General features: G+C 45.8%; 1 protein-coding gene across 1 annotated transcript in view; it reads left to right on the top strand.

Moving 5' to 3' along the window:
* Positions 1-17,509, top strand: part of EIF2B3 (eukaryotic translation initiation factor 2B subunit gamma) — a 157,849-nt gene extending 140,340 nt beyond the window's left edge. The window contains exons 11-12 of the mRNA XM_007164563.3: positions 8,988-9,091; positions 17,290-17,509. Coding sequence (XP_007164625.1) covers positions 8,988-9,091; positions 17,290-17,342 — 157 coding nt within the window. The 3' untranslated portion in view covers positions 17,343-17,509. The remainder of the gene's footprint in view (positions 1-8,987; positions 9,092-17,289) is intronic.
* Positions 17,510-20,159: the final 2,650 nt, after the last annotated feature.

The following is a 20,159-nucleotide window of genomic DNA, read 5'->3' as shown; positions in this document are numbered from 1 at the left end:
GACTTTTGTTTTTAGGGAGCCTTTTTTTATTACAGATTCTATTTCATTTCTAGTGATTGGTCTGTTCAAGTTATCTATTTCTTCTTGATTCAGTTTTAGAATAAAGTTTCAACTTCAGAGTTTCTCATGTTTCTCATGATCTAGCTCCAACACTGGGTCCTGGAATGTTAGAGTGAGATGGGGCCTTAGAAATCATCCAGCTCAATTTCTGCATTTTTACAATGAATAAATCGTGGCAATCCAGACTTTTTTCTTATTGTTCCTGTGCATATCCATATCCCATTCCAGATTCCTACGTAAGACTGACAGATGTCACCATTCTCTTAAAAACCAGAACTACACTTGCCTTTATCCATTTGATCACCTGGTTCTAGAGTAACTCATGAGGCTTTGTAACTTCCACTCTGTCTCATCTTGCCTCAGACCTTCCAAGGAAGACAGTACCATAACTCTTGTTTGCTCTAATTGGTAACCTCTCCCTCCCCTCCTGTGGGTGGGCAGACAAAGGAGCAGCTCTCTAAAGCCCACTGTTAGTGTCCTGAATTGACATGAACAGACTTGGTAAGGAAACTAAGGCTCTGTAAGGAACTCCAGCTTATTTATATGAGAGAAGTTCATAGAAAGACCTAGCATAATATCCCAGAGTCAATTGCTGTTTTGGGGGAGGTATAATCTTGGATAGCCTAATAAGATTTCTAGCTGGGGAAACAGTAAAGGTTTAGATGGTGGCTGCTGCTATTTTTCCAACTAAAAAAGTTTAGGTGAAGCTATAGGCAGCCCACATGGGACTAATGACTAGGAAGGCCATTAGAGACTACCCAAACCTGCAAGTTAGCTCCTGGTGATAAGATGAGACATCTTGCATCCCATATGAAAATTTTACCATTATTTTTGGGTCATTTAGTTTAGTTTTGTTTTGTTTTTTAATTTTTTTTTTTTTAATTTTAGTTTTGGCTGTGTTGGGTCTTCATTGCTGCGCGCGGGCTTTTCTCTGGTTGCGGAGAGCGGTGGCTACTCTCATTGTGGTGCGCAGGCTTCTTGTTGTGGTGGCTTCTCTTGTTGCGAGCACGGACTCTAGGCGTGTGGGCTTCAGTAGTTGTGGCACACAGGCTCAGTAGTTGTGGCTCGCGGGCTTAGTTGCTCCGTGGCATGTGGGGTCTTCCCGGACCAGGTCTTGAACCTGTGTCTCCTGCATTGGCAGGCGGATTCTTAACCACTGTGCCACCAGGGAATCCCCAGGTCATTTAGTTTTAATTACTTATAGTAAATTTAGGAAAGGTGATTAAATTGCAGTCATGTGAGACCTGATTACCCTGATGCCATTACATCTGGACTAAATGGCACAGTAGGAGCATGAATTTGTCTAGAAAGGAGTTTCTCATATTCTTAGTCTGCTTGTCTCTGCCAGCATTGGTGAGCTGCTAAGACTTTCTGGACAGTGGCTTGGACACCCGCCCAAGGTCCTCAGGACTTAAAGGATGCTAATAGGACCGCCTTGGGGAAGGTGTGGGCAAGACTATGCAGAGAAGCCTCCTGCCTGTCTTTCTGATTTTCTACCACTTCCAATTTATATGACAGCTGATGTTCAGCAATCCAAAGTGTAGTGAAAACTTCATTGTTGAGGCTTCAGTGTCAATCCTGTGTTCTGCATCTTTGGTCCTCTGGTCCTGATTAACATCTCCTGCATTTCCTCCTAGTCCAAGGTGAATGACCCAAGCAGCAGTCTAGGGTAGCACCTTCACATGCAGGCAGGCTGGGGAACCAGGATTTCACCTGGATTTTCCGTGCTTTCTGCAGGCAGCAAGTGCAGCCCTCAAAGCCAAGCAAGATACAGTACTGCTGCTTCTCATTGTTACCCTGAGTGTCCTCTTTACCGACATTCAACTCACTGCCCTGCCCACTGAGCCCCTTACTTTTCCACTCCCCTTTATCCCTGACATTCACTGTGCCTGAATTGCCTCTCTTTAGAGATCTTTACCTATAGAAATCCTACCCATCTTCCAAGGTCCAATATGTATTCTAACTGCTTCATGCAGTTTTCTTGAATTTTCCTAGCCAGAAATTATCTATCCCTCCTCTCTGTTCCCTGTGCGCCCATCACTTTACTTATGCTCATGTGACACTTACTGCATCTTTCTTTTTTCCTCAACTAGACTGTAAATTCCTTAAATACAGAAATACTTCTCATATGTCTTTGTATCCCTTAACTCCCAATACTGTATTTTTTTTTTGGCTGCGTCGGGTCTTAGTTGCAGCACACAGGATCTGTCATTGCCTCGATGCACTGGCCTCTTTCTAGTTTGGCAGCGTGCAGGCTTCTCTCTAGTTGTGGAGTGCAGGTTTTCTCTCTCTAGTTGTGGCGTGTGGGCTTCAGGACATGTGGGCTCTGTAGTTTGCAGCACATGGGCTCTCTCATTGAGGCGCGTGAGCTCAGTAGTTGTGGCATGCGGGCCTAGTTGCCCCACGACATGTGGGATCTTAGTTCCCCAACCAGGGATCGAACCTGCGTCCCCTTCATTGGAAGGCAGATTCCTTACCACTGGACCACCAGGGAAGTCCCCCCAATACTGTACTTTTTGTATACTAGATACCCTGTAAGTATTTACTGAATGAAAAATAGAGATCCCTAATTTAAGCCCTGCTACTGTAACTGACTATCTGTCAAAGAGCCCTGTCAACTTCTAGAAAAAGTCATGAAGTAAGTTCTTTACTCCTTCAAACTCACCAAAATGAAAACAAACAAAACCAGAAAAGGAAGCTTCATCTATAATAAAACTAGATAACTGCCATGTACCCATACGCAGACTAAAGAATATCTGCCAGACACAATGAAATTTAGGTCAGATCCAAAGAGAACACCGACGATCCAAAGGAGAAATGGCAAACACCACTTTTGCAAAATCTCAAGGCACATAGAACTGAAAGAAAAAAACATCAAGGCACATAGAAGGGAGAAAACCAGGCTGGCCTCATACTTTTCTGTGACAACATTTAAGGCCAGAAGACAGTGAAACAACATTTAGAAAATTTGGAAGGAAAACAATTGTGACCTAAGAATCCTATATGGTTGAAATATAAAATCATCAGAAATACTCCCAGGCTCAGGAGACTTGTCACCCATGAACCCTCTGGAAAACTGTACTCAAAGACATAATATAGCCAAGTAAGTAATGAAACAAAATACTGACAAATGGGTAGGCTGAGTATAAAAGTGAACTCCCTTAAACATGAAATTAAGTCTGTGGCAGTTAGAGTTGAAAAAAGATCATAATTGTTCAAAGAATTCTGTCCATGTTTCTCCAGTCACACTTTTCAAAAAACCAAATTATAAAATTTTGGCAAGATCTCCTGGACTTAAGGGGCTCCTTCAGACTTTTGATTCATTCCCTACTTGGAACCATTTGCACTAAGCCCATCTTCTTAGACTACTACAGCTTATTTCTTTTAAGATTGTTACATCCTGGGAATTCCCTGGCTGTCCAGTGGTTAGGACTCCACACTTCCACTGCCGTGGGCCTGGGTTCAATCCCTGGTCGGATAACTAAGATCCCGCAAGCCGCGTGCAGCATAGCCAAAAATAATAATAAATTTTTAAAAATAATATTGTTACATCTTTACTTTTATTCCCCCTGAGCCCTTTTTCTTAGTCTCTGCTTAGGGAATATAATTAGATTTCTGAGGAGGAAGACATTTTTCACTACTAAACCTTTATACAGTAAAGGGAGGCACATAGAACTAAAAGGAAGAAATGTTCAGCCTGCTCACTGGAGTCAGTACATTTTAATCTAGAGGACCCAAGAGCAAGAGTGACCAGAGACAGGAAGAAAGTGAGATGTTTCTTCAAGTATTGTATCTCGTTACATGGATTAACCTGGATAAATCTCACAAATATGATGCTGAAGGAGAAAAAAGCAAGTTGCAGAAGGATACATAGAGAATGATAGCATTTATATAAAGTTTTTAAACTTTGCAAAAGAATACTATATATTGTCTACTAATATATGTAGTAAAAATGCTTAAGATCAATAAATACCAGAGTCAAATAGTAGTTACCTCTGGGAGGAGGAGGAGGGAAATGTGAAATAAAGAAAAATACTTTATTTTTGTATTGTTTTTTGGTGGGTACACAGGTGTTCTGTATATTCTCTGGACTTTTCCATATGCCTGAAATATCTCATTAAAAATAACACATGTTCTTCATCTAGAGGAACACCTGGACCAGGGCCTCTTGGGCCAAGATTAGGAGCCTCTGGCATCTGGAGAGATACGGGCAACTCAGCCATAATCTTTGGGCTGAAGCAGTGGGTTGGCCTAAAGCAGACCTTCAGTCACATGCCTGAAAAAGCTATGTGTATCTCCAGTTCCTTACTCTTTTCTCCCCCAAGGTTATGAGTAAGTTTAGAAAGCCTGCCAGCTAATCCCCGGAGAAGAACCTGCCTGTCCTGAGTTAACTAAGAAGTTTCATGGCTCTTTACCACACACTGCCAGTCAGCAGCTGAGGCAGAAGCCCGTGGCACCGTGGAGAGTCACTTACCACTGTGTAGGCTTGGGCACATTGCTTAACTTCTGTGAGCCCCACTTTTCTCTGTAAAAATTAGAATAAATACCACCATTCCTGCAGGTTTGCTAAAAGGATTAAGTTACATAACGAATATAAAGCGCTTTGTGTAGTGACTGAGCTGTACTAGACATTAGATTTATGTGAGTTCCCTTCTCTCTTGGAATAAACTGAAGAAAGTCCTAACTAAAGCCAGAGGAGGAATGAGAATTTGGAGGCACTCCTGCTTCCCAGGTGAGGGTTTCTTCCTCCTGTCATATGTTATGGTATCTTGGCAGTGATCTTACAATAAGCCTCTGTTTTTCTCATGGCCACCTCTCCACTGAAGCATTAGGGTTCTCGGGGTAATTTCTCAAGGCCTGCAGCTTTGCTTAAAATTTGACACCACCAAGAAGTGAGGACCAAAAGCCCATTAATCTTAGCCATCTCTGAGCAGCTTGTTAGAGAACACAGCCAGGCATCGGCACAGCAGAGTCCTTAGTACCAAGCTGAGAGTTAAAAGTAGGATTCAGAAACTGTAGTTCTGGCACTGGGGCCAGGTCTTTTCATGAGCTGTATAGGAAGTACCTCCCCTCCTGCTTTAAGCACTGAGGAGAAAAGGCAAAGTCTTTACTGTGGATTGGCGACCTGGAGGGGGGCTTGTTTGATATGGTAGTGTCTGTCCTTCCCCTCCAGCCTGAGCAAACACACATACTACCTGTAAAGTCCTTAACCTTGGAGTTCTTTCTGGACAAGAGGAAAGCTAAATTGGCTTAAAATTTTTCCAAAGTACCTCAGCCTTGCTAGGTGACTTGTGACTGCAACAGTGATCATGGGAAACAATTGAGAAACAAGTGGTAGAAAAGATTTCACACTCACTAAGCATTTTGTCGTCTCAAAGCCTTTCACAGATCCACTGAACAAGAGCTTCAGAAGAGCCCCCAGCTTCCCATCAATCAACCCACTTTTTCCCTATCACATCTGTAGACTCGCTAGTGGTGGTTTATTTGTCTCAGAGGGAGTTACACACAAACTGGATGAGACAAGCAATAAAGCAATATGGGAGGTTCCTGAGACCTTAATCAGACCTGTTAAACATAAGGAGAACCCAGGCTATCCATTGGTGTAGAAATTTGACCTCAGTCATTCCAGATTCTTCCTTCCAGAAATGGTTCCCACTTGTGTCCCAGATTCCAAAATAGCCATTTAGTACTGTCTAATTATGGCTGCTGGAGTTCCTGTTGGCGGTTTCTTGTTTGCTGACTATGTTTACCCCTAGCCTAACTCCAGAGCATGCTACTACTCTTAAACTACTGAGTAGGAAGCATCCCCTTTCTCCCACTTTGAAAAAAGAAATGAGACTTTTCAGTGACAAACTTGTAGCCAGTTGTAAGCCTGCTATGTCTCAGAAGCCTCTGTGTCTGAGGCTTTCTATACTTCCTTACTCTTCTCTTGGGGTGAATTTTCCCCTAGGAGCAGGAGTCACTGTAACCACTGACTGGACTGCTTTTCCTCAGGCAGAGGGCAAATTGGAAAGTGCTGGAAGGTCCCCTAATGCCCACCCACTGAGTGTATCCTGAGTCTGAGCCAAAAAACAAACTAATACTAGGACTTCCCTGGTGGTCCAGTGGTTGAGACTCCACACTTCCACTGCAGGGGGCATGGGTTCGATCCCTGGTCGGGGAACTGGGATCCCACATGCCGCATGGTGCAGCCAAAAAAAACCTAAAACTGTTTCTACCCATCTCTAGCCCACACCACAGAGGTGCTGTGGCTTTGGCCTTTTGCTGCTTTCCAACAAGCTTTAACCTTCTAGAAGAATAGAGATAAAAAAGGCTCTGGAATGCCATAAAGTGCTAAAATTCCTTTTTGGCAGTTTACTAAAGTTTTGGCATTTGGGAAGAATCTTTTTCTTTTTAATATTTATTTTATTTTATTTATTTATTTTTTGGCTGCGTCGGATCTTAGTTGCGGTACATGGGATCTTTTGTTGCGGCTTGTGGGCTTCTCCCTAGTTGTGGCATGCGGGTTTTCTCTCTCTAGTTGTGGTGCGTGGGCTCCAGAGCGCATGGGCTCTGTAGTTTGCGGCACGCGGCTCTCTAGTTGAGGCATGCAGGCTCAGTAGTTGTGGTGCACGTGCTTAGTTGCCCCGCGGCATGTGGGATCTTAGTTCCCCGACCAGGGATTGAACCTGCGTCCCCTGCATTGGAAGGTGGATTCTTTACCACTGGACCACCAGGGGAGTCCCATGGAAGAATCTTTTTTTTTAATGGCCTGTGCATGATAGTTTTAGTCCTTGGAATGGCCTCTTTTCCATCCCCCATGCCTCCTGGGTTGCTTGAGGATTTTTTTTTAGTTGGTGTTTTGTTTTGTTTAAATGGATACTCACATCCTTCCTACTCACCTCTTTCTCCCCTCCAGCTGCCCACTTCTGACTCTTTAGGGTATTAAATATTCCCTTGTTAGAGTAGAGCTCCTTCCACAGAGCCATCTTGGCTCAAAAAAACAACTAGGCAGGGCTTCCCTGGTGGCGCAGTGGTTAAGAATCCGCCTGCCAATGCAGGGGACACGGGTTCAAGCCCTGGTCCGGGAAGATCCCACATGCCGCGGAGCAACTAAGCCCGTGCGCCACAACTTCTGAGTCTGTGCTCTAGAGCCCGTGAGCCACAACTACTGAGCCCGCGTGCCACAACTACTGAAGCCCGCGTGCCTAGAGTCCGTGCTCCGCAACGAGAGAAGCCACCGCAATGAGAAGCCTGTGCGCCGTAACCAAGAGTAGCCTCCGCTCGCCACAACTAGAGAAAGCCTGCATGCAGCAAAGAAGACGCAACACAGACAAAAATAAATAAATAAAATAAATTTTAAAAAAAACAAACAAACTAGGCAGTCCCAGGCTTCCTCTAGCCTTTTCTCCCCTTAATTTCTTTCTTTCCTTTTTTTTTTTTTTTAACCTTATTTATTTGGTTGTGCCAGGGCTCCTTAGTTGTGGCTTGCTGGCTCCTTAGTTGTGGCGTGCAAGCTCTTAGTTGCGGCATGATGTGGGATCTGGTTCCCTGACCAGGAATCGAACCCAGGCCCCCTGCATTGGCAGTGCGGAGTCTTAACCACTGCACCACCAAGGAAGTCCCCCCTTAATTTCTTTGTATGGCATTATGATTAAATGTATGAATTCTGGAGTCAGGCAGACTTAGTTTTGAAATTGCTGCTTGGCAGTTACGTGGTTTTAGGTAAATGGTTTAACTTCTCTTAATCTGTTACCTCATCTGTAAAATTTGGTTATTTTTACTACATCAGAGGTAAAAATGGTACTTCCAGAATGATTTAGGAATGTCCCAGATGATCTTACTGATGAAATGGCTAGATTTGTAAGTCATTCCTGTAATGTATATAGAGTATTTAGCACAGTACCTGGCCTGAGGTAGGTTTGCAATAAATGCTAGTGAAGATTTTGAAAAGGACTTTTCCCCCACCCACCAGTCCTCAGACGCCAAGAAGATGCTTTTTAAACACATTCAAATGCTAAGAGCCAGGGCTTCCCTGGTGGCGCAGTGGTTGAGAGTCTGCCTGCCAGTGCAGGGGACACGGGTTCGAGCCCTGGTCTGGGAAGATCCCACATGCCGCGGAGCAAATGGGCCCGTGAGCCACAATTACTGAGCCTGCACGTCTGGAGCCTGTGCTCCGCAACAAGAGAGGCCGCGATGGTGAGAGGCCCGCGCACCATGATGAAGAGTGGCCCCCGCTTGCCGCAACTGGAGAAAGCCCTCGCATAGGAACGAAGATCCAACACAGCCATAAATAAAGCACACCTAGTATAGTGTAATAAAAAAAAAAAAAAAAAAAAAGTGATGAAAAAAAATGCTAAGAGCCAGTGGAGCTACTCTTGAGACTGTGGCTTGTATGAGTAATCTTTTATGTAGAATGGAGTTGGTTTAAAAAGCATCCTTTTTTTTCTAAACAAGTATGGTTTTGATTAACCAGGGTCTATGATGAGAGCTGTGGGGCACCCACTGTTTCCATAGCTGATCTCCTGGGAAGATTCATGGGATCTGAGCCTCCAGTGAAATTTGGTATATATTCCCAGATGAGAGACAGGAGCAATGGATCAGCCCAGGGACCAGGGCCAGCATCCACCCCCAGACTAAAGGAAGAGAGATTGGATGGAATTTAGACCTCCCAGTCTGGGGTGCCTAAAGAACTGAAGGCAGACTGGTTGCTCTTTTCAGGCTTCGGGGGAATATCATGATGAGCATATACAAACTCTGGTCTTCTCTAAAGCCCAGTCCTCTCCTGGCCTAGCTGAGCCATTCTGTCTTCTAATGATAAGCTTGTAGCCATTAACGGGACTGGCCAGCTAGTCCTAGCATATGGGGGAGCCAGAACCCCCAACCCATAGTGACAAGGATAGTGATGAGAGCCATGGACACTCCCTAACTTGGTTACTGTGTTACAGAAGCAACATCCAGGGCAGCGTCATCTGCAACAATGCTGTAATCGAGAAGGGAGCAGACATCAAGAACTGCCTAATTGGAAGCAGCCAGAGGATTGAAGCCAAAGGTAAACCAGAAACCAAATTACAATCACAGGTGCCATTTTTTACATATCACAGTAGCACAGATAATGCTCAGTGCTGGTGAGACCTGGGGAGCAAGCATATGCAAACACTTCAGGTGAGAACATAAATTGATAAAGCTATCTCAGGAGGGGATTGACATCACTGTCAAATTTTTTAACTTTGACTTTACAGTTCCATTTTTAAGAATTTATCTTGTTAGGTAAGCTCATATATATTTATGCAGCTTTACTACCAAAAAATTGAAAACATAACAGAAAGATCTGATGACCCAGATTGGCACCAGTACATTACAGTGGCTGTTAGGCATAAGAGAGAAGGGCCAGTGATCCAACAAAGGCTCTGGAACTAACTCTGGCCTCCTGCAGTCCTTGAGTACCTCATCTGACCTGATAGTTAAGAGAGAGAGTCCCATAGATTCTTGGCCTGGAAGAAGGTTAGCAGCTTCTTCAGAAGCCATTTTCTCAGAGCCATCCTCAGCTGCTTAGCGATGACGCTGTGAGCTTTACTGTTAGCTAGCTCTGCGCTGTAGCTGTAGAAAGACTGTATAGTGCTTGAGAGACATGCAGACATCAGGATTTCCCTGCTGAGCTGGTCAAACTTGAATGGTCCATAATTTGGCTGGGTATTTTTAACCAAAAAGTAGACAAAGCTCAAGATCAGTAAGGATGGCTTATTCCTTAGATTATTCCTAAACCTAAAATAGGATGGGATAGGGGAGTTGCTGAAGGAACTAAACCCACCAATTCTGAATTGGTGTAAGCCACATCATTTTCCTTCTCCCAGTAAGTAGAGGCCTTCTTCAGTTTTTTCTCCTTCCCTTTTTTAAAGTTGTATACTTCCCTTGTGAGCTTTAGACTCAGACCCGGGTTCAGATCTCAGCTGTGCAACTCACTGGACGTGCACCAGGTTAAGTTTTTAATTTCTTGGCCTCAGATTTTTGAAACTAGAAAAACTGAGACAATAATACCTATCTTGGAGGATTGTTGTGAGGAGTACACACAGCTTCTGGAGCATACCAGGGGACTTACAGCTCCAGATACACACCATGCTCTTGTGCCTCTCCATGCCTTTGCACATGCCCCCTCTCTCTGGAATTCTTGATGACTCTGCCCAAGTGCTTTCTCTATAGAACCTTCCCTGACTCTTCCCATGATTCCCCACTGTCAAAATGAGCATTCCTTCCTCCTCTGCTGCTTTTTCAATACCTCTATTAAAGTACATACACAAGTTATGGCTATTATTTATGAATCTACCTTCCCTACTAGACTGAGATCCTCAGGCCAAGGATTGACTTATTTCAATATGTATCCCTAGCTCTCAGAACAGGTCCTGGTTTATCGTAGATAGTGGGAAGGGGAGAGATGAGTGAATGAATTTTGGATCCATAAAGGGAATTTGGGGGCATTTCAGGGCAGAGAGTTCGGGTTCCAAGAAAGGCATTTGTGAGATAGTTTGCAATTATCATGAAATCTCTTCTGGCTTTTCTTCTAAACTTATGCTGATGGAAGAACCACATACAACACCGATAAATGAACTGGGGAGATGTGGCCTTGGCCTGAAACCACCCTTCAACCTTTTTCTTCACTTGAGACTAGATGCAGCTCTCCTCTTCATTGCCTTTCTTCTCACATTTCAAGTGCTTTCTTCTTCTGCGTGTGAGAATTGTCATTTCTAAGAGGCCTTTCCTGGGTGTCACTAGTTTACCAATAACGTTCTTTGTTATAAGCATCATAAACTAATAACTCTGGCTGATTTAAGCTGATAAAGAATTCATTGTAAAGGTAGGTAGCTCACAGCTCTAAGATAGTTGCAGAATCAAGCTTAGAAAATGGGTTACAGCCAAGATTTACACTCCAAATCATTCTGGTGAGGACACTGCTGCCATCCTTGCTGAACACTGGTTATCACAGTTGACAGTGCTACTCCAGCCGCCCAGCAGGTGGATTCTCTCTGGTTCCTACTTTTTTGTGTGGTGGCCCAGCCCAAGGTTTTTGGTGGCTGCATTAACAGGTCAAGCCTAGATCCTATACCCATGCCCTAGCTACAGGGAAGGCTGGCATTTTTAGTTCAGTTAGTAGGAGACAAACTCCACCCAGTGTCTCACCAGAGAACCTTTGAACAGGAGTGTTGGTCAGCAGCGGTGCCCCAGCTATTGGTACTTTCTGCTGTGATCCTGTGCCAGCTGAGAGTATTAGCTTAGGTGAGAGGGCTGAGACACCAGCTTGAACTCCAGCACAGGAGGCATGGATGGCCCTGCCCTCCTAGAGCACCACCGGCCTACAGCTATTGTTTACAGCTTTAAAATGTTCTCACATGCATTGTCTTATTGGATTCTCATAAAAGCCATCTAAGGTAGGGATTCATTATTGACCCATTTGGTGAAGTGGAAACTGAGACTTTGAAAAGTTGAAATTTACCCAAGGTCATAGCTAGTACATGACAAAACTGGGTCTTCAGCCTGAACTATTGACAGCCTCCAAAAAGACCAGAAGAAGAAGCCATTCCTGGCTTGTCTAGCAGAATTTGGTCATTGATACCCTTTTTCTCCCTTTAGTCCATCTTTCTCGGACCAATAGGAAAAATATTTTTGGCCTCCATATTATGGCTCTTACTCTCCTCAGGAACGTCGGGTCTTAGCTCTTTCTCCTGCTCAGCATACCAGTTCACCCAGGCCTACCCTTGGCTTGCAGAGAAACTTGTTTTTTGAGCATCTGAGGCCTGTTGGTTGTTTCTTAAAAATAGGATTCAGAACACCAGCCTTTTCTCTGACTCCATGGAAGGCCTTGGAAGGGATCCCCAGAGCTTCAAAAGCAGCCGCTCAGCTGGTCTGTGGGGCTGCTTTCTTACCCCATCCCCTCCCCTGTCTCCTCATTGCATTTCTCTCTCCTGCTTTGTTCTCTTCTATTTGGGTTTATGGCCCCACACCATGTTTCTTCCACCACCTTCTTGCCTCTTTGTCTTTGTAAATTATCTCCTGCTCAGCAAAAAGTAGAGACATCCCCTAGTGCTTTTCTTCTTTCAGTCCCTCCTGGAGCCAGGAGCTGCTTCCTTTTGTTGTTTTTACTGGCATATTTGAATGAGTGAACTCCATTTGCCACTGCCGTAGGGTGTCCCTCCTTTCTTCTTTGCTGGAACCTGGAAACTCACAGTTTCTGCTTGTTCTTCTCCCCACTTCCAGCAAAGTAATGGTGCTCCTTTCTTTTACTTTGCAAGGACCCCTCTTCATTCTGTGTGCAGAATGCATGAATGTCAACTGAATGCCAGTATTGAGGCACATCTCCCATCAGGGAGCGCAGGGATGTGCCAGCCAAACCCCTAGGAGGTCACAGGCTGCGGCGCCTCCTGGGCTTTCTGGCTCTAACTACATGCCCTCTCCTTAACGGTCCTGAAGGAGAGATGGCCAGGGAAGTCATCTGGACTTTAAACTGGAGAACCCCAACATTTCTTGCTCTGTCCTCTATGCTAGAGGGACCAATGCGTCCAGCACAGTAGTCAGTGCCTTCCTGCCACAGGTACTCCTGGCCAGTCACCTGTTCCCACTATCACTTTTCTTTTTTTTTTTTTTTTTTTAATATTTATTTACTTATTTATTTTGGCTGTGCCGGGTCTTAGTTGCTGCACACGGGATCTTCGTTGCGGCATGCGGGATCTTTAGTTGCAGCATGCAGGCTCATAGGTGCCACATGTGAGCTTCTTAGTTGTGGCATGCGGACTTCTTGGTTGCGGCATGCAAACTCTTAGTTGCGGCATGCACGCGGGATCTAGTTCCCTGACCAGGGATCAAACCCAGGCCCCCTGCATTGGGAGCGTGGAGTCTTACCCACTGGACCACCAGGGAAGTGCCCACTATCACTTTTCTTTGAGGCTGAGCCACATTGAGAATGCAAATTCCAAACCATCAGTGCAGCAATCAAGACCTGTTAACTATGGATGGCCCAGACAAACATCAACTCAGGTCCTCACTAGCAAAGAGTCAGGAGATGGCAAAGTCCCCAGTCAGTCTTCCTCCCATGGAGGGATTTCAGGAAAAAACATTCATCCTCAGAAGCAATGCCGTCCCCTCTCCAAATCCGAGTCATTTGCATGCCACAGAGTCACCACATCCATAGCAGTCTTCCACACCAAAAATGGGACTATCGTAACCCAGCGTAGGCCCCTCTGCCCTTTTTTAGCACTACCAGGAGAACAAGGCATTTTCTAACAATTCTGGCTTTACTCGCCCCACCCAGCATGCTCAGTTAATGAGATTATCTCTGGCAAAAATCCTGGCAGCCAAGTTTGACCTCCTGCTCAAGCCAACTGAAAAGCCACAGCCAACAAAGTCAAAACCTGGGAAACTAATTGGACATTTCATCTGAGTCTTTTATTACTGTCAGTGAGAGAACTTGGATCTCTTCCCTGGTCCCACAGTGATCAGTCCTTTGGCTGTGAAAGTAGACCTGATGGGTACATAGGTCAAGTCCTGGCCAGCAGGAGTCCTCCCCAGCTTCCCAACAGTGCAGCTTGTCATATGTGACTTGTCATTCCCTTCTACCTCAACTGGTTTTTTTCCCAACTTACTTTCCTCCCTTGTACTCTTCCCTTTAGGATCTTTCCCGACCTGATTCCAGCCCAGAACTTTTCCGGTGTGTTTATCGGAACCTGCTTCCAGCCCTGGCCAAGCGGAACTAGTACTGCTTGCTTTTCCCCTTCAGGTTTCCTCCACCTTACTGAATCTCCATAAAAATACATCTTCCCCCAAAATGCCAGATACAGTCTTCCTCCCCTGAGTCCCAGTGAGCAAACCAGAGATGGTGCAGGTATTTATTTGGAGCCTAGCAGAGCAGAAGAAGGTGTTGTTTGCCTCAGCCTAACCCCTTATTAACCCCTCTGGTCTGGAGCATTGAGGACCAAGAAGTGTTAATGAAACTGGCACTGTCTTCAGAACATTCCAGTGTCCCTGGAAACTAGGAAGAGACTGGGTGAAGGAAGAGCAAATGTCAGAGTCTGGTTATGAGATGATGTGGCTAACTGATGGCTACAGAGGGATAAAGGGCAAAGAGAAGCTTTTGGAGGTGCCCTGGGAAGCTAGCCAGAGAAGCGTTTCCTTTGTTCTTTTCTGGTCAGTCTTACCTCAAGGTAGAGCCTGATTGACAGTCACACTCCAGGACCGGCCCCAGGCCTAGGGAATTTAGCAGCCTGAGTACTGTCTGGGCCTCCCTCCCATTCCTCTCACTGAAGGAAGCAGATGGCTATGAAGTATAAAAAGAATACCTCCTAGGGCAGGAGTACACAGGCCAGACGCAGCCACGTCCTGTAACTTCCGTTTAATACTCATCAAGGCTCTTTACATCAATTATCTTACTGAATCCCCACAACTTTGTGAGGAAACTAAAGCCCAAAGACGTGAAATAATTTGCTCAGAGTTAAATTACCAATAGAATTCAAATCTCTATGGCTCAGAGCTCTCCTATTCTGCACTGTCACCTTTTCTTCTCACATGAGATTGCCTCTGTCAAATACAGTGCTGAAACAAGAAACTCTGTGAAAGGCCTAGACCTTGGTTTCTCTTCCTACTGGAGAACATTAGAGAAATAGGCCCGAAGATGCTCTAGACCCACTAGGACCTTTGCTGTAACACACCGGATTTGTCAGTTATATTCTCTTTGACAAGGGGATTGGAGGCCTTCTCCTCCATACATGCTCCTTTTCCCACTTCTCTACCCTCACATAACCCAAAACACACACACCTTCAACAAACAATTACCGCCTATCTTCTAGGCTTTGGGAGGCTAGGGGTGTAAAGATGAGTAAGACTTGCCTCTTGCTGTCCAGCTGCTCACAGTCTATTATAGAGACACAGATGAGTAAAGAAATAAGTACAGTAAAGTTTCACGGGTATGATGGTAGAAGACTGTCAGGGTTAATTAAGGACAGAAGAGAGAAATTGGTCAGTTCCTGGCACAAGGATCGGGAACGCTATCTCAAAGGAGAGAATTTAGGCTAAATCTTAAAATTGTTGGCTATTTACCAAATATACAAAAGGGAAGAACCTCTCAAGCAAAGGGGAACCATGTAAACAGGCACCTGACGGCAAAAAACAATCTGATATGTTGGGAATTGAAAATCATTTGGAAAATCTAGAATATAGTGTATAAGGGAGATATAGCAAGAAACAAAACTGGAAAGGTGGATAGAACAGAGGACATGTCTGAAATCTCAAAGTCTCCAAAGCTTCGGTCAGAAACCCCCTTTCTACTGACAGAGCAGAAGTAGGCTCCAGGCTGTGGGCAGTATGAACAGAACAAAACATCTCTTACTGTCAAACTTGGTCCCGTCGTTAACGATCTTCATTTTGCTGCACCAAACCCTTCTGAGGCTGAAGTAGAGCCTCAGGAAAGTCAGAGTTTCTGCCTCACCTATCAGGGTCACTCTCAAGCCCCCAAGTGTGGCAAGAAAGGTGTTGGACCTTTAGAAGCCAAGCTAACCCAGAAGGAATCCATTTTCAGCCAGGTGGTCAGCCTTTTCTGTCTGAGCCAATAGAACAGTGAAAGCTCTCCTGCCTCCTACATCTGCTCCATACCTCCAGGGAACAAGCAGACAGCATGCTCCTGGTTTCCCCTACCCCTTCCAGACCATTGGTTCACTGCCTCCTTTCTATAGCTCTTACTCCTTGAAAGCTAACCCTCTTCTTAGCTTTCACCCCATCATTGGTAAGCTCCCAGGGCACTCCCCTAAATATATTGAGGGTTCACAGTCTTCCCCTTTCCTCCCTCTCTTTTTCCAAACATCTTGGACAACTTAAACATATTCATCGCTGAACCATCCAGCCCCTCAGCTTCACCATTCCCCGACCTTCTCCACCAGCCTTCACTCCCTTACAACTTTAGCTCTCCACTTACATAACCATACCCTATCCCTCTCATTACCCCAAACCTCTGAAATCTTTCATGTGCCAGTAGCTGTGCTAGACACTGGGGTGTGATCATAAATCCACTGCCCCTGCCCTCAAGATTCTTACAGTTAAGTAGAGATAGAGATATACATCAGGTAGAGTGTTTTCAGAGAGCAGGAAATGGACAGTTCGGAAGGGAAGGCATCACATAGTGGAGGTGCTTGATTAGGGCATTTAGGGTGAGTAGGGAGGGGAAGAAAGGCATTCTAGGCAGAGGGAACAGCATGTACTAAGGTCTAGAGCTGTAAAATAACATGGCTTCTAGGTACAAATGGAGAGTGATGGAAGATAAAGCTGGAGAGGTAGGCAAAGGTCAGGTCATAGAGGGCCTTATGAGTTTGGACTTTATAAAAATAATAACGACCACTGTTTGTCAAACACTCAATGATTCTTTAACTCATTGAATCCTCACAATAACCCTGTCGAGTATGTGGTATTATTTACATGTGACATATGAGGCATCTCCCTTTCTCCTTTGAATATCTCCATTTAACTATTTAGTCTCTTTTCTTCTCACTATTTTCCCCCATTCCCTATCCTCTGGCCACACCACAGCTTTTCACATTCCTCTTTCTTACATCTTTATGTCTTTGCTCATGTCGTTCTAACAGCCTGGAATGCCTTCCCCTTGATATACTGCCTGAAAAAACTCTATCATTCTTTTTTTTTTTTTTTTTTTTTTTTTTAATTTTTTTATTTAATTTATTTTTGGCTGTGTTGGGTCTTCGTTTCTGTGCGAGGGCTTTCTCTAGTTGCGGCAAGCGGGGGCCACCCACTCTTCATCGCGGTACGCGGGCCTCTCACTATCGCGGCCTCTCGTTGCAGAGCACAGGCTCCAGACGCGCAGGCTCAGTAGTTGTGGCTCACGGGCCCAGTTGCTCCGCAGCATGTGGGATCTTCCCAGACCAGGGCTCGAACCCGTGTCCCCTGCATTGGCAGGCAGATTCTCAACCACTGCGCCACCAGGGAAGCCCTCTATCATTCTTTATGACTCAGTTCCAGTCCCCCTCCTGTGTGAAGTCTCCTGAAAGCCAGGTGTATAGAGAGTCAGTCCCCTCCTCCTGTGTGGGAAGATGCTGTCTCTTCCAAAGTCCTTTCGACAAGTTGTATTCCCAAGAGCTTCTAAAGAGCAGAGCCACATAGGAGAGAAATGAATGTTTATGAACACAGAATGAGAAGTAATTGGGTTTGAAATGACATATTTTGCTGCCATTTCTTAAACAATCTTTTCTTTTTCTTTTATAGCCAAACGAGTGAACGAGGTGATCGTGGGGAATGACCAGCTCATGGAGATCTGAGTTCTGAGCAAGTCAGACTCCTTCCTCTTGGCCCCCAGAACTACAGATGTTGGCTGGCCCACCTGTTTGACTCTGTATTTATTTCCCAATAAAAGAAGGGCTCCCAAAGTCATGCTGGAGACTTAGGGAGTAGTCCCAAGCTCCACATCAAATGGGCTCCAGAGATACACAGTGTGTGTTCATGTTGTAGAGACCATCTGGAGCTGGCATGTGGAACGATGGCCTAGCTCTTGTACACCGAGGTTATCAGGTAGGGGCAGCAGCTGTCCAGTGGTGAAGTTCCTAGGAGGGCTACTTTCTGACTGGCTGGCCCAGCCTAGTCCTTAAAAGCATCTCCCACCTGAAAGGAACTGGGGGTACTTCAGTCCCTGACCCTAATCAGGCTTTCTAGACCCATAGGCCTAGCTGCTGCCATTGCGACCTCTGCATATGATGTTCCCTCTACAGCTGTCAATTTGGGCAGCCTGGCCCCTGAACCTCAGTCCAGGACTTACTACTCTGCTCTCATACCTACCACATAGATTCCTGGCCCCTGACACCACGCCACCGCCAGCCTCACCCTCTAACCCCTGCCATTTACTTCCTATCCTTCCAGTCTCGGGTCAGTTTCTCCAGCTCAGCTGTTATTACCTTGGAGACCCTAAAGCAATCAGGAGGCAGCCCCTGCCTAGCCAACAAGCCTATCCCCACAGGTTTTAGTGGAGGAAAGAGCAATAAAAGAAAGCCATGGTTTGAGAGAAGCCAGACCCCTTCTCACCTCCTCTTAGTGAGGTCTGCCCAACCTGGTAAGGAAGAGCCAGCAACCTATGTCATCATTTGAAATTCTTTCTGAGTCTTCTCCAACTGTACTCCTTTATACCCTAATTACACAGACTCTCCTGCTTCAGATCATTGAGAAGTGAGATTTCAGTACTCACAGCTCTTCTGGAGCCCTGTGCACCTTGCCTTCACCACCCCCGCTCCCAAACACACACACTCTGCTCTTGCCTCTCCCTACATTGCTTTTACAGCCTGCAGGTGTTTGGTGGAAGATGAAAGTGGTTCCTGGGGTGAGATTTCACCTCCTAGAATTATCAAAGGAAAGGTTTCTCTTGATGTGCTCACTGTGGGTGGCTGTAATTATAAAGAATGATTTGAAATACTGGTTTCTACAGTGCTTCAAAAATCTGAAGTCTCTCAAGTTCATTTGAGTGATCTTGCCTGAATCTTAGTTGCTTTTATTGAACTTGTCAGAGACTAGATGAGCATTCCTACCCTGGGGGATCTCCACCTCCGCCAGCCTTCTTGGTTGCTCTAGAGCTCCACATTCCTCCCACTGGTCAGGACAAGGTTCCTGAAAGTTTGTCCTAATCAGACAGGAGCTGAAATGGCACAGCAGACTGGTTGAAATTGATAGGACTGCAGGGGAGGTGGGAGTAAAGAGCTGTGGTAGTGCCCAAGATGATCCCCTTTGGAGGTGATATTAAATTTGTGGGGCTCAGATGATGCTAGAGACAGTTCTGGCCTCGATGGAAGAAGACCTGCCCTGTGGAATGTTGTTTGGCTTTGGCCAAATCACTGTCTCTCTCTGTCCCTGAATTTCCACATCTGCAAAATGGAAAAGTTGGACTGGGTGACTTTTAAGTGACTTTCTCAGGTTTTGTCCCCTCTCAGAGCTTTCTGACCCTTGGGGTCCAGGTGGCCCAAGAGGCCAGAAGACTGCTCCTTGACCGCAGAAAGGGGATAGAGATGGGTGGATTTGGAGGTTGGGTGGGGTAGGGGAAGAGAAGGGATTGATTAAACTGTCCCAGAGCCTTCCCATACCCCTTTCTGATCTTCCCCACTGAGCTCTTGGAACCCCTGACAGTAAAGTAGAGGAAAAGCCTCTCCTCTACCTTCCCTTGCACAAGCCCATGAGCAGCTCCTGCTCCAAGGAAAGGAGGGAGCTGGAGAAAACACAGGGTGGGCTTCCCTGGTGGCACAGTGGTTAAGAATCCTCCTGCCAGTGCAGGGGACACGGGTTCGAGCCCTGGTCCAGGAAGATCCCACATGCCGCGGAGCAACTAAGTCCACGTGCCACAACTGCTGAAGCCCACGTGCCACAACTGCTGAAGCCCACGTGCCACAACTGCTGAAGCCCACGCGCCTAGAGCCCGTGCTCCACAACAAAGAGAAGCCACCACAGTGAGAAGCCAGTGTACCGCAATGAAGAGTAGCCCCTGCTCGCTGCAACTAGAGAAAGCCGGTGCGCAGCAACAAAGACCCAATGCAGCCAAAAATAGATAGATAGATAAATAAATAAGAGTTTAAAAAAGAAAGAAAGAAAAAGAAGACAAGGTAAAAGTCCCCCAGGGGAAGACCTTGCTGAGTTTGAGTCCCAGCTGGGAGTAGCCCCCAGCTCAGGACACTGCTGCTATTGTCTCCAACAACTCCAGAATTGGCTGAGTGCCCAAGGTGCTTTGATTTCTCTTCTCTTTGCTCTATTTGTCTGCCAGAAGGCAGGGACAGCTTTTGTTTCCTTTTGGCAGCATCTACAGAGGTTTGAAATGTAGTGAGCAACTGAATGTCCACTGGCCAGCTACCTCTCCATGGGACAGAAGCCAGAGAGCCAGGCAGGCAAAAGAATTGACAGAATCTGCCCTGCCTTTCTCTCCCAGTGATGCTGCATGAGGGGAGTGGAGGAGAGGGGGAAGGGGGCCTTTAATGCCAAATCAAGGAGGACTCTGGGGAGGTGTTGAGGAACAGGGTTCTGGGAGCTTGCTAGATCAGACAATTTGATGGCTACTGGTGCAAGAACCCCTCCCCCAGTAACCCATCTCCCCTACCTGCCAGCAAGAG

Source organism: Balaenoptera acutorostrata, chromosome 1 (genome assembly GCF_949987535.1).
Source record: "Balaenoptera acutorostrata chromosome 1, mBalAcu1.1, whole genome shotgun sequence".
Classification (NCBI taxonomy): Eukaryota; Metazoa; Chordata; class Mammalia; order Artiodactyla; family Balaenopteridae; genus Balaenoptera; species Balaenoptera acutorostrata.
The sequence above is the reverse complement of the archived record's forward strand: the minus strand, read 5'-3'. Positions and strand labels throughout refer to the sequence as shown.